At 45.8% G+C, this 13,732-nt stretch overlaps 2 protein-coding genes and 1 pseudogene across 2 annotated transcripts; 2 read left to right on the forward strand and 1 right to left on the reverse strand.

The window, feature by feature from the left end:
- Positions 1-454: 454 nt before the first annotated feature.
- On the reverse strand, positions 455-3,468 carry LOC136514904 (uncharacterized; annotated as a pseudogene).
- A 2,560-nt stretch (positions 3,469-6,028) lies between these two features.
- LOC136515314 (uncharacterized) lies at positions 6,029-6,775 on the forward strand. Its single transcript, XM_066508944.1, has one exon. It carries the CDS (start codon positions 6,029-6,031, stop codon positions 6,773-6,775), a length of 747 nt encoding a protein of 248 aa, XP_066365041.1.
- A 5,137-nt stretch (positions 6,776-11,912) lies between these two features.
- Positions 11,913-13,732, forward strand: LOC136517170 (uncharacterized). The gene is made up of 2 exons (XM_066510694.1): positions 11,913-13,236; positions 13,603-13,732. Exons 1-2 carry the CDS (start codon positions 12,033-12,035, stop codon positions 13,647-13,649), a joined length of 1,251 nt encoding a protein of 416 aa, XP_066366791.1. The 5' UTR covers positions 11,913-12,032; the 3' UTR covers positions 13,650-13,732.

Raw genomic sequence — 13,732 nt, forward strand, 5'->3', positions numbered from 1 at the left:
GAAGCAAAAACATATACAGAAATCTATGATGCGAGTCATGGTCATGAGCAATTGTTAAAAATTATTAACAGAGATTTTGAGAATTCGTGAATTTATGTCTCCCAACGACCATACAGGACAGATTGTCTCGGTAGTGCCATAACAGCAACAGATTGTGCATCAACAGTCCCAAGACCATGAGTTTGTTGCTTTGGTTTCTCTATCAGTACTTAAAATGAGCTAACGACAACAAGACACAAATCTCAAAGTTGGCCTGGGAACCCGAATCAAGTACTACAAGCTACCAGCCCACTTCCATAGAGCATCCCTTCAGGACACGGTCATATATGCAGAACCAAAGAAACATGCTGAATTGCAGGTAATTCATGCTAAAACGAAGGAGCAATCAGAATTCACAAACATGACCGCATCTACCAAAGGATGTATATATTCATTATACAGTGGTTTCCACTGATTACAGTAATGCAAAAGTTAGTAAGGAGAAGTCCCAAATGGAGCAGCACACCACCAATGCAGTACATGACAAGCATATATCTTCTGGTCACTGGCAAATGTTTAGTGACACCACTAAGACAAAGTCAATTGAACACATTCACCAAACAGCATTTGCAAGGTCTAATTCAAACTGTCCAGCGAAAGAAAACATAATATCACAACAAAGTCTGGTTAATCCTAAAGATTTTGTCCAAGCCCCCACCACAAAACCAAGTCATTGATCCCAGAGAGTTGTCCATGACAGAACCCAAAGCATGCCATCACGCATAATTCAGAAGCCCTTGCACCAGCAGCTAGAGTTTGTCATGCATTTGGAACACCTTCCCTTGGTTCCTCGCCTGTATAAGCCTCATCAATCACTGCAGAAATGCCAAAACAAATGAAGTAGCATCAGATCAGGGGGAACAACCACGAGAATCAACAAGTTGCCGCTAATGGGAAAAAACACCGATAGCAACATATACCAATACAGAGCATTACAAATTCATTCTGCTGGGTAGATGGGCATGCTGTTCTTCAAAGGAAAACTTCTTTTAGTTTCATCACCATACATACAACCGTTAATGTTCAATTTGTTGCTAATAAGTAACAAGTTTTGTGTTTACAGTTTATACATTAACAATACATGCAGAGTAGACGGATGTATAATAAGCACAGCACACAGTCAAAGGCAATACGCTTATATACCCGGAATGCAGAAGCTCGTGTAGGGAAAGACATAACTATAACCCTCAAACACCTTCTTTATCTTCCCCGAATTGAGGTGCACCATGTAGACATCACCACGGTGAAGAGCATATTTGTAGACAGCCACAAATATGATATCTGCGCCCTCCACGGAGCCAGTCACATTAAACCGAGAGCAGCATCTCAAGGTTGAAGGCCCTGGCCTGTACCCATTGCTCAAATCCATCGGGAACTTTCTCCGCTGACCACAGGCATAGGCTGAGAGGATCTTCTAACAAAGTGGTTGTCGGTGCAGAAAGTGACCAACTAGTAAATATTTGTAGTTTTGTTGTATGTTGTGATCGGATGTGGCCTAGCACTCAATGACACAGGATTTATACTGGTTCAGGCAACGTGCCCTACGTCCGGTCGGGGTCGGTCGGTGACTTTATTCCTGATGAGCTCAGGTGCTTGAAGTCTGTAGTGGGGTTACAAACGAGAAGGAGAAAGGAGGGGGTATACAAGAGGTTCGGATGGCTCCGACCGAAAGGGCCGCGGTCGGAACTTGGTGGTCCTGTGGTGGTAAGGGGTTGGTGTCGATCTAGTGAGTTTGAGCTTTGTGAAGTCGATCTCCTTTGGTTGGAGGGAGCGCATCCTCTTTTATAGATGAAGGGGATGACTTTTACAGATAAGAGGGAGAGAGTACAGATATTTCTAAGCCTTGCTGCCTACGGTGATGAAAACTGGATAATGGTTAAAGCCCCTCAATACTGTCGATGTCGCTGTAGGATGTCAAATGTGCACGGGAGGTCGAGCTATCTTCTCTAGGAAGGATGGACGCCGGTACCTGCAAATACTTCTGGATGCCTAGTGGCATGTGACGAGCCGCGCTATGTTCACCCGGTATGGCAAATCCTGGAGCACATACCGTGATCGATGTCCAGAGACACGCGGGGGGCTTATCATATGGGAGTTTCTAGCGGCCCCTACAATACTTTGTGTCAGGATGGCTGCAGAGCACTGTTTCGTGCAAGGTATGGTCCCTGGTACAGTGGTTTTGACTTGTGAGCCATGCCTTGTCTTTTTTCGCACGTCTTCTAATTCCTTCCGAACGGGGAGCCCCGGTCGGATGAAGAGCGGTAAGCAGGCTTCCTATGAGCCCCGGTCGCGGGGTTGGAGTCGCGGGGTCGGAGTAGGAAGCAGCGTTTTGGGCCAAGCCTTCCGATTGGAGAGACTGCTTGGAGACGGCTGGTGCCTGAAACGAGTGCTCCGGTCGGAGAGGTGGGCCGAAGAAGTTGACGAGCGGGCGCCTGTTCTTAAGGGTAGACCTTCCGGTCGACGACTGGACTTCTCTTCCGGCCTGCTGTGTTTTAGTTTTTTGGGCCGGCCCATGAAATATATGTTGTTTTCCTGGGCCGAGCCCGGACGTGAAAGACGGTCCTCGAGGGACCCCGGGTTTATAAACCCGACAGTGGTGAAATGAAATTCACCATCCGCCGTGGCCATGAGGGATGCTGACTAAGGACGGTAGATCGCTGAAAGGCGATGGGTGGTTACTTGGTATTCAAAAGCATGGTAGTTCCCACTGCCCCTGAAGTAGAGGGCGTCTCCTACGAGAACGCTCGGAGATGGCATGTTGTCGACGGAGTACAGATTGTGGCCTGGAGTAGAGGTTAGGTAGCTCCAATCATCCGTCTCAGAGGAGTACACACGCGCGCATATGCGAGTCGAGGTGTTGAAGAGTAAAACCACGCGGAAGGGGCCCCTGTGGCAGCCGCGGTGATCACAGCCTTCAGTAGTGGCAGCGCAGAGTACCGCCGCGTTGAAATGGGGGCGGTCCGTGGAGCGGCCAATGGGTGGGGCCGTGGGGCGGGGAGAGGGCTGGGGCAGGCAGCGGCGCTCGTCCGTCAAAGGGTTCCAGACGATGAAGTCCAAAACCACCGGAAAGCCCCCGCCTAGGGCTGGGGTGGCGAAGAGGGCGCGACCGAGGCGGCAGTCGAGGGCGAGCCAGCCCGGGAGGTCGCAGGCGGCGGGGCGGCGGAAGGTGGGGTCAATAGACTCAAAGCGGGAGCTGTAGGGTATGGCGTCACTCACGATGCGGAGGAAGCCGACTACGTGGGGCGTCGGGTGTAGCTCCTGGTGACGGCAGCGGAAGTCGGGGTCGGCGAGCATGCGGCGCCAACTTTTGCATACGACGGCGGCGCGGAGGAGGCACGCGGGGTCGTCGGGTGTGACGTGGAGGAGGATCTCGCGGACGAGCTCGTTCGGCAGCTGAGCCATCGCCGCTGCCTGTGCTCTGCTCGGGGAGATGGCTAAGGGCTCGTTTGGATTACAGGAATTCCAAAGGAATTTCAGGGCCTGTTTGGAATGCGGGATTTTTTCCCTATTCCTGCGTTTTTCCTGTGAAATTGAACTGATTCCTGTGAAATTCCTATGTGATTCCTGTGAAATTCCTGTGTTCCAAACAGGCCCTCAAAGGAATACAGTTCCTCCATTTTGATGACGTCATGTACCGTTTGGAACGAAGGATTCAGCGTTGCCGTTCCTCTAGAAAGGAACGCTTCCATTCACAAAACGCAGGAACGAAAAACTCTACTCTGATCCAAAGTTTTCACGTATGTCCGAGACGGACGCACACATGACATCTAATTATTTGCCACTCTTACGGAGGCCACCTCTCTGATTGCCAACTTTGTGGTGGCAACTACAAAAATATCCCAGAAAATAGTAACTCGCCTAATATTTTGCCATTTTTGCTGACGTGGCATGTCAGATCAGCCAGCTAGCTTGGGAACGGGCCGTTGACGCTCGAAGACCGAAGGCAAAAGACCATTCTGCCCCTGCCGTGTATTGCCTAACAAGCGTCGTCTCCTCCCATCTGCTCAGTCCACTCGCTATTTTCCCGTCCCTCCCCTTTCATTCCCCGTGGCGGCGCGAGCTCGAGGCGGGCAGGCGGGAGCTCGAGGCGGGCAAGCGGGAGCTTGACGGCGGCGCCAAGTCACAGGATGGCATGACGCCTGCAAGGTTAGATCTACTTCCTTCTTCTACCTACGCGCGACATCTGTGAATGGGGGGATTCCTGATGCTAGGGTTTCCTAATTTTCGTGTGTTGATGTAGGATTCGGATGTAGAGCAAACCATTAGCCACGATGGTGTGGTATCCGTGCCCCCCCCCATGGTATGTTTCATTGTTATGGCATGTATGTGAGGGGATCCCGTATGTGAGGGATGTCCTAACTCCCAATTTGTTTGTTTTGCTTGTCACTGTCAGGATTGATTCTGGCAATGTTTTTAGAATCCATGTTAGCGTTGATAAATACACTTTGGTTAACGACTATGGAGTGGTTGACCTAGATGCTCAAGAACATGACCTATGGTTTGACAGTAGCAATGTGTACACACTGGATGGCTTTGTAGATGATATGGCCAGCAAGATCATTTGGGCCGCAGTCAGCAACTGCTTATTTGGGGTGTTGACATTGACAGTGGAACAGAGTGGAAGGTTACTAGCAGTGATTAGTTTGAGGAGATGATAATGTCTAGGATGGATGAGAAGGTAATGCATGTTAGCTGTGATGTTGTTGAGAAAGATGCAGTTGGTCTGAATGATGTTGTTAGCAGAGCAAACAAAGGTGGGTCTTCTACTACTGTTGCCCAATCTGGTGTGACAAATGCAGGACATGCAGAGAATGCAGAAGGCTTAGGTGGCACTTGTAGTACTCCTGAAGAAGGTAGAGCTGAAGAAAATGTGGTTGATTGGAACACATTAACTATATTGGCTGATGAGAACTGTGATGGTGAAGCTAATGTTGTGGTAGATGAGGATCAAATCTATGAGGCTTTTGGATTCAAGGCAGCAGATGAGGCTCCTGCAGATGAGATTCCTATTCCTAACATACCTGCTGATGTGGAGGATGAAATGAATAAGGCAGCAATCCCTGTTAATGATGACCTAGGAGATGAGCCAATGTTTGGTTGGGATAGAGACAACCCTGACATGAGTGTTGGGACACTGTATCCTTGCATGGATGATTTTAGGATGGCAATTAAGAAGCATGCTATTGTGAATGAGTTTTAATTGGGGACAGAGAAGTCTGACAAGGAGAGGTTTAGGGGCTACTGCAGTTCCAAGGGCTGCCCATGGAAAATTAGAGCTAGGTCACAGAAGGATGGCAGTGTCAGGGTACCAATACTAACACTTTTTTGTCCTTTTGATGTAACCTTATTTCTGATATTTGCATGTTGTATCTGAATTTATCTTAACTATTTCTGACATTTCTTCATGTATGTGCAGATCCAAATCAATAAAGGTACCCACAAGTGTCCTTCAAAGAGTAGAGTTCTTGGGAGGATGGCATCCCAAAAGTGGATTGCTGAGAGGGCTATACCACTATTGAAGGATAATCCTGAGATGGGTCCCAAAGCTTTGAAGGAAGAGTTAGAGAAGAAGTACAACATAAAGATTCCATATCATACTGTATTTTATTGGAGACAAAGGGCTGCAGATAAATTATTTGGTAAGTGGGATGATTGTTTTGATTATTTGTTTAGATTCAAGGTTGAGATTGAGCTTAGGTCTCCTGGTAGTGTAGTTGAGATAGATACAGTTACTGTGGAAGGCAAGGTACACTTCAGTAGATTTTTTTGTGCCTTCAAAGTAAGTATAGATGGATTTAGATATGGCTGCAGACCCTATATTAGTGTAGATTCAACTGCTCTCAATGGTGAGTGGAATGGCCACATGCCTGCAGCCAATGCAATAGATGGCCACAATTGGTTGTACCCAATTGCTTTTGGCTTTTTTGATTCAGAGACCAAGGATAATTGGACTTGGTTCATGGAATAGTTAGAGAAAGCTTTAGGGCCAATGAACCACTTGGCTATATGCACTGATGCCTGCAAAGGGCTAGAAGCAGCTGTGAAAAAGGTTTTCCCTGGAGCAGAGCAGAGAGAGTGTTTCAAGCATCTCATGGAAAATATGAAGAAAAGGTTTACAGGAAATGCCTATGCCAAGTACATGTGGCCAGCAGCAAGGGCATGCACAGTAGAGAAGTTCAATAAATTGATGGACAAAGTTATTGAAGCCTATCCAGGAGTTGTTCCATGGTTGAAGGATCATCACAGTTTACTATGGGCCAGGAGTGGATTCAAGAAAGAGATCAAGTGTGACTTCATAAATAACAATTTGGCTGAATCTTGGAATGCATGGATCCAAGCACACAAAGATCTACCATTAGACATTCTAGCTGATGCTATCAGGCACAAGACAATAGTACTTTTTGAGAAGAGAAGGAAGATATTCAAGGCCCTAAAAGGATTCATACTACCAGCAATAATTCATCAGCTAAATGCGGCCTCAAAGGGACTGAACCATCTGAAGGCAACTAAGGGTGGACCCAACCAAGCAGAGGTGATAGTCATGTACAATGATGAAGTTGTCAAGAGGCATGTTGTCTACCTGGACCAACATGAGTGTACATGCAGAGAGTGGCAAGTGAGTGGCAAGCCCTGTCCCCATGCACTGGCAGTCATAACAGCTGAAAGGCAGCCAAATATGGAGCAATATGTGGATGTGGCCTACTCAGTGCACAAGTTCCAAGCAGCATATGCATGAATGATTCCTGTCATCACTGATAAGAGCTAGTGGCCGATAGTTGAGAAGGGATTCAAGCTTCTTCCACCAATTGGGAAGAAAAGAGGACTTGGGAGGCAAAGAAAGAAGAGGGTTAAGGGATGCCTGGAGAGAAGTGGCAAAGCCACAAGGCAGGTTACTTGCAAGGGCTGTGGTGAATTAGGCCATAGAAGCACCACCAATATGGCCAGGTACTCTCGCTGCCACTCAAAAAACCTACAAGATCCTAGAACCTAAACACATGGAAACATATTTGATGTGACAATCGATTCAAAACCCTAACAAATCAGAACCCAAAGAATGTGGCTTACCCCTTGCATGTTCCTAGGACATTTGAAGAAGACACGACCCTTGTTGCCTTTCTCATCTGTCTGGGCCACGAGCTCGAGCACCCTCTATAGCCCACACTCCTCGCACATGATGAGGGGGAGCCATGTCTGCCTCCCGAGTGGGTACTCCTCTATCCTATCCGGCAGCTGCGGACGCCTATTGCGCGTTGATGAGCTCGCTCGACGGGACATGGCGGCTAGGGTTGGGGAGGGCAATGGAGGGGCGGTGGCGACCAAGGACGGGGAGACGAAGGAAGAAGAAGAAGTGCAGAGAGCAGCGAGTGGACTGAGCAAATGGGAGGAGACGGCGCTTGTTAAGCAATACACGGCGGGGGCAGAATGGTCTTTTGCCTTCGGTCTTCGAGCGTCAACAGCCCGTTGCCAAGCTGGCTGGCTGATCTGGCATGCCACGTCAGCAAAAATGGCAAAATATTAAACGAGTTACTATTTTCTACGACATTTTTGTAGTTGCCACCACAAAGTTGGCAATCAGAGAGACGGCCTCCGTAAGAGTGGCAAATAATTAGATGTCCCTAAGAAGCCGGTAGAAAGCAAATGTTTTATGCCTCTTCTTACCTTTCCAAAGTGGTCAACTGCTCATCTTCTTGCTTGAGCTCATGGCTATCCGTCCATGGCTGACCTGGCACCAAGCTGGTGTGTGGGAGGGAGGGGGCGCGGGTGGCTGGCAGGCCAGCGGCAATGCTGGGCGATGGCTGCGCGAGGGGCAGTGGCTACCGGAGGGGCAACGACGGAGGCAGCGGTGGCTGCGTCGGCGGCGGCGCAACAACCAAGAGAGAGACTACGAGACTTTGGAAGAGAACGCGGTGAAAATGAGAAGGCAAACAAGTGGATGAGAATTGCTCTGAACTTTGGTCCAATAACCATAGATAGTAGGCCCCACATGTAAGTGAGAGCGTGAGGGGATAGATGACCAATGCCATTACCGTGCCAGAGCCTAGAGGATTCCGTATGCACTTTCGTTTATTAAACAAGTGCTCATCTCTTTTCACAATGTCTCATGTTTTGAGAATCCCGTGTTACAATTCCTTTGTTCCAAACACCTCAATCTATATTTTTCTATGTTTTTTCTTTCCTCTGTTTTCCCATAACACCTATATCCTGGGTTTTGGGATTGGGGGATTTTGGGAGGGGAAAGTGAGGAGTGACGAAGAGTTGAAGACGGTGGTGCCCCACAGCACTGGTGCGTCTCGACTGTGGCTGGAGTGGGGCCACCTGGTTGGCTACCACTACGAGGTTCTTCTATGCTAAGTGGGGCCTCCCATGTTTCAAACAAAAGTGGGGCCTCCCACAAACCTTTGTTTGTTTATTTTCTTTTTCCTTTGTTATTATAATTATAATTATATAAGTGGACGCATGATCAAACACGACAGTAAATTGATTTAGCTCCTTAACTTGTTATACCTTGAGCTAGCAAATTGTTATATATGTTGACTTTGTGCATTGGAGGATTCTTCGATTCGTAGGTACTGCCTTTTTTTTGTGTGTGTGAAACTGAGTTTGCACTCCCTTGATGGTACTAGTTAGTTTAACCTTCTTGACTTGTCTTAACCACGGAAAGATACTTGACGAGGTCCTATTCGTGATCATTGATTTATACTGAATCTTTATTCAATCATGGGTTTATACTTTTACCTTTTTATTTTATTTTTAGTGCTCTGAAGAACTCTGAGATACAGACATGCAGTAATGCAAATGTTTAGTTGACTAGTCTGTGCTAATTAGCACTGGTTAGTGCTTGACTAACCAGAGACTTCGACTAGCAATGGTCAGTCACAAACAGTATTATAAAAAGGATGAACTTGCTATGCTTAATCAAGTCAACAATTGTCGTTAGTTATATAACTTGACAGTTGTTTGTCGACCAGCCTAAGCTTGATAATCCATAATTGTAAGTCTGCATTGCTTGTGAAACCTTTCTAGTTCATAGCATGTTCTTAACCCATACTTTGTTGGTGTGGATGTTACCGTGTCCTAATCTGTATCCATTGAAGAGGAGTAACCCAAAGTGATATGTGACTTGTTTGATCTCTAAAATCGCATTGTTTTAGGAAAAAGTGATAACTGGACATAAGTCTGTAGGCTTATGTTGCTTTGAGCTTGTTACTGGTAGCATGGGTTGATAAGCAATCCTCTTTTCCCAGTAGCACATTACTGCTCTGTTTCATTTGATTTATGTTAAAGTGCACCTCATGACTCATTTGCTTTGAGTTGGAGTCCAAAGAATTCAACCAGGTAACCATAATGGATCTAGATGGGTTTCTGTACTACTATTACTTAAACGACACAGCTCCTAGTATTATTCTAGTAATAAGACACTTCGAAGCAAATTCGAAGCAGATCACTGAGTTGTCATTAGCGATGATAATCTTCCAATAGAACAATTTAAAAAAGGCATCGTCCAAGAAACTTATGCCAGGAATCATGATATGATCAGACAATTACAACACTCGCTGAGTAACGCTTACCATGAGTACGGTATATGAGATACTCATGTGAATATGGAACGAGTTTTGCTGCCTCCCTCATGGTTGCTGCATGTGAGTGTCTGAATTCTTTGAGATGGGACCTAGGTAGTGGCAGAGAAGAGATGTTGCAATAAGCCTCAGAGAGTCCAACCTCCAGTTTTTTTCATGTTCCTTTCATAACACGAAACAGGCTGCTCTTAGTTAAGTGGAAGCTAAGGCTGCATAAACAATTCATCTACTAGTGCCAAAGTTACAATAACAAGAAGCCTGCCATATTAGTTCTTCACTGAATTTAAAATTGTTGTCTCCATGATACTTATTAAAAAAAGGTATCCCGAGGATAATTTAAAATTAATAGCAAAATTTCTACATGTTGGAATTGTTAGATAGGTTGGTGTTTTTAAAAGTACTAAATAGACTATAAGATTCATCTAATTTTAATTTATAACCTTGACATAGATAAAGGATAAAGTATAGTCGTTTCATTTTACCAACGGGCATTTTACTAACATGTTGTACATTTAGGAACTGAACAATTTGATAGATATACAAGATAAATGGCCAGACCTTATTTTTCATCTATGTCGGGGTTACAAAGAAGTTGGTTAGACATTAGAACTTATTTTGTAGTTCCAAAAACACTAATTAACCGGACGTAAAAATTCTAACATGTAGAAATTTCAAGCCGCTCAACTCAAACTTTTTTAATCAGTTCAAAATTGAATACTTTAAATTTTATAACAATTAATGTAGTTATTATAGTTGTAGCCTTAATAAAGTCTAGAAACAATTGAGGTTCATGAACAAATTGAATTTGAGTAAAGAGGGAGAGCAAATTTAATTATTTTTCCAAGAACTACGAGTGCTCTAATCTAGCAATAACGTACATGTCCTACTTTGAAATAAGATCTTTTAAATTATATGTCACTTGGTTTTGTGTGTATTACTAAAAATAGAACATTTACAATCCGTATATTACGCATGTCGAGTTTCATAGAATTCCAAATTTATCTAGTAATTTATTTATAGGGGAGAGAACACGACTTAGGGCTTGTTTGGATGAGTTAGTACATTACTAGTTGGGTCAAAAAGTAGCTCAGATTGGTTAGCTAGTTGGCTAATAACTAATTAATAGACTTATTAAAAAAATAGTCCACCTATTAGTCCTCATGTTTAGACGACCTAGAGCTAATTTAAGTTAACTTTTAGCTAGCCAGTGATTAGCTTTTGCACCATCTAAAAAACCCTTAGGGCGTCCTCAATGGAAATCACCTGCAGCTGGCTATTTGCAAACCACGTCATCATGTGGGGCCTATATTTAATCTAATTTATTTTCTCTCATCCGTGAAACCAGCCTATGCATGCGATTCTTTTGCATATCAACCGCAGAGGCCACCTCGTGTTTTGAGCAAGACTAGCGATGAAGAAATAGCTAGCGAAACTGATTTTTCTTTTTCTCCACGTCAGATGAAATACTAATCAGCTAGCTACGTAGCCCACCGTTGGGGACGCCCATAGGTGACATACAAGTATTGTCACGCTAGTCAGCGCCCCTTGGCACAGCAGCACACACCACTGGTATGGTAGACTTAACTTGCCAATTCAGGTGACGCAGACAAAAAAATAGTTTTAAAAATATATTTAGAAATATAGAATGCTGTTTATAAAATACCATTTTAAAAAAGTTATTAAAATAAAAATCTCACGTAGGCGAACGACCTCCGGGGCTCTCCGGTGCTTCTCATACGTATTGCCAAGCCTAAACTTAAAGGAGCCTCCAACGTAATATCTATAATCTTCAATAAATTACCTATATAAAAATCTATTTTAGATGTTAGGAGAGGCATAACTCTATTTGAGTATCCTCTCTCTTAGAGAGCCATTTATAAAAGGTTGTCTTTTGAGTTTTGTTATTAGAGAAAACTAAAAATAGGTTTTGAATCCTTTAGTCTATCTTCAACAACAACACCCAAAATACAAGACACATTCGTCCTTTGAGTAACGTTACAGTCAAAATGTTCAATATCTATTCGGCATCTTTTCAAACAAAACTTAAAAGAGAATCCTTTCTGCAAATGGATTTCCAGAAGAGAACATGCCCATATTTGAGTTGTGCCTATCAGACAATCCAAAATAGGTCTCCCGTATAGATACTTTATTGGATGCTGATTTTAAATGTCTTGCTACCTATTTTAAATTTAGATGTCTATGTAGGTTTTTTTTATCGAAGACCGTCCTCCCTGTAGGGTAAAGGATATAAAGGGTCTTGTGTTTAGGTGTCTATACAGGAGCAGCAGCAGAAGCAGTCGCACTGGCCAAAAAAAAAAAAAAAAATAGTGGCGTTCGCTCTTCCGCCTTCCCCTCCGAATCCCCAAATCCCAAACCCTCGCCTCGCTTTCTTCGATCCACCGAGCGACGACAACCATGCCGCCGCCGCCGCCGCCGCCGCCGCCGCCGCTTCCCGAGCTGGCGGATGACCTCCTCCGCGAGGTATTCCTCCGCCTCCGGCCGGACGACCCCGCGTGCCTCCTCCACGCCTCCCTCGCTTGCAAGCGCTGGCACCGCATCCTCACCAACCCCGCCTTCCGCCGCCGCCACCGGGAGCTCCACGGGATGCCATCACTCGTGGGATTCCTGCGCATCGCGGAGGGAGACCCGCCGTACGCGTCCTGCTTCGTCCCTAACAACCCCGCCTCCGGTTGCCCCGCCGCCCGTGACCTCCCGGGGCGGCTCGTGCTCGACTGCCGCCACGGCCGCGTCCTCTTCGTCGCTCCGAGCCCAAGCCTCGGCACCCAGTTAAACTATGACCTCGTCGTCTGGGACCCCTTGACGAGCGAGGAGCGCTGCTTGCCCCGGCTCTCGCCCTCACCCACGGTCATATGCGGCCGCCACTTCAACGCCGCGGTGCTCTGCTCCGCCCCTGCCGAAGGCTGCGACCACAGCAAATGCCACGGTGGCCCCTTCCGCGTGTCCTTCGTCTGGAGTCGCACAAGTGGCGATTTACATTCATTTCTCACGTCTGCTCGTGTGTTCTCCTCGGAGACGGGCAATTGGAGCGAGCCCATCTCTGTTTTGCATCCTAATGTGTTCGTCCTTGATAGGATGCCATGCCCCAGCACCCTCGTGGGAGACACTCTCTACTTCCGCTTTGGCTTTGTGCATGCTTTGGAGTACCAGCTTGGCGCAAAGTGCTTATCTATCATCCTGGGACCTCCACAGTCGGTGTTCCAAAGTTGCGTTATTTCCCTCATGTCCATGGAGGACGGTGGGCTAGGATGCATGGACGTGGAGGAGGATGAATCAAGCCTCCGTCTACGACTGTGGTCAAGGGATGCAGCTTCACGCTGTGATGGAGATGCAGGATGGACAAGGGGCAGGGCCATAGAGCTTGAGAAACTGCTACCTGATGGTGCCTTCCCATCTCCACGGTTGGCATATGATCTGCGTTTCAGGGTTCCGAGTATACAGTTGCTTGGCTTTGTGGAGGGCACCGATGTCATCTTTGTGGGTACGCAGGCTCTTAACCACCCTCATGCTGTCTATATGGTCCAATTCAACTCAGGGAGGGCCAGGAAGGTGTTTGACCAATGCACTTTAGTCATTCCCTATACAAGCTTCTTCATTCCAGGTATAATATATGCAGCTACATACCTACTTATATCTATGTGTGCTACTGCTTGTTAACTTTACATCCTTTATTAGTTATATACGATCTGTTATTAGTGTCTTCTAGACTGCAACTAATAGTATGTTAGCTAGCAACAAGCCTGCATATATGAATATAATATCACCGCTCAAGAAAAATAGTTGATGCCACTATGGTTGCTTTTGGATTAGTAAACCTTTGTAATTCTCTGTTAGTAGCAGCTTTGTTGTACAATGTTGTTTCTACTGAGGTTATTAATGTCTTCTCTCTGTTGTTTATTGGCAATGCATTCATCACCCTGCTGATTTTGATCTCATTTCTTTTCTTTTCTTTTTTTGGTTTCTGCAGTAACTGATACATCTTCTACAACCGAGGGTCCAGGAGAGACTTCCTGATTTTCTGGTGGGGGCTGGGAACTATTTTAAATTTGTAGGATTTTTCGGTCCGGTCATGTCTCTTTTCTTACCTTTTGGACAAT

Source organism: Miscanthus floridulus, chromosome 17 (assembly GCF_019320115.1).
Source record: "Miscanthus floridulus cultivar M001 chromosome 17, ASM1932011v1, whole genome shotgun sequence".
NCBI lineage: Eukaryota > Viridiplantae > Streptophyta > Magnoliopsida > Poales > Poaceae > Miscanthus > Miscanthus floridulus.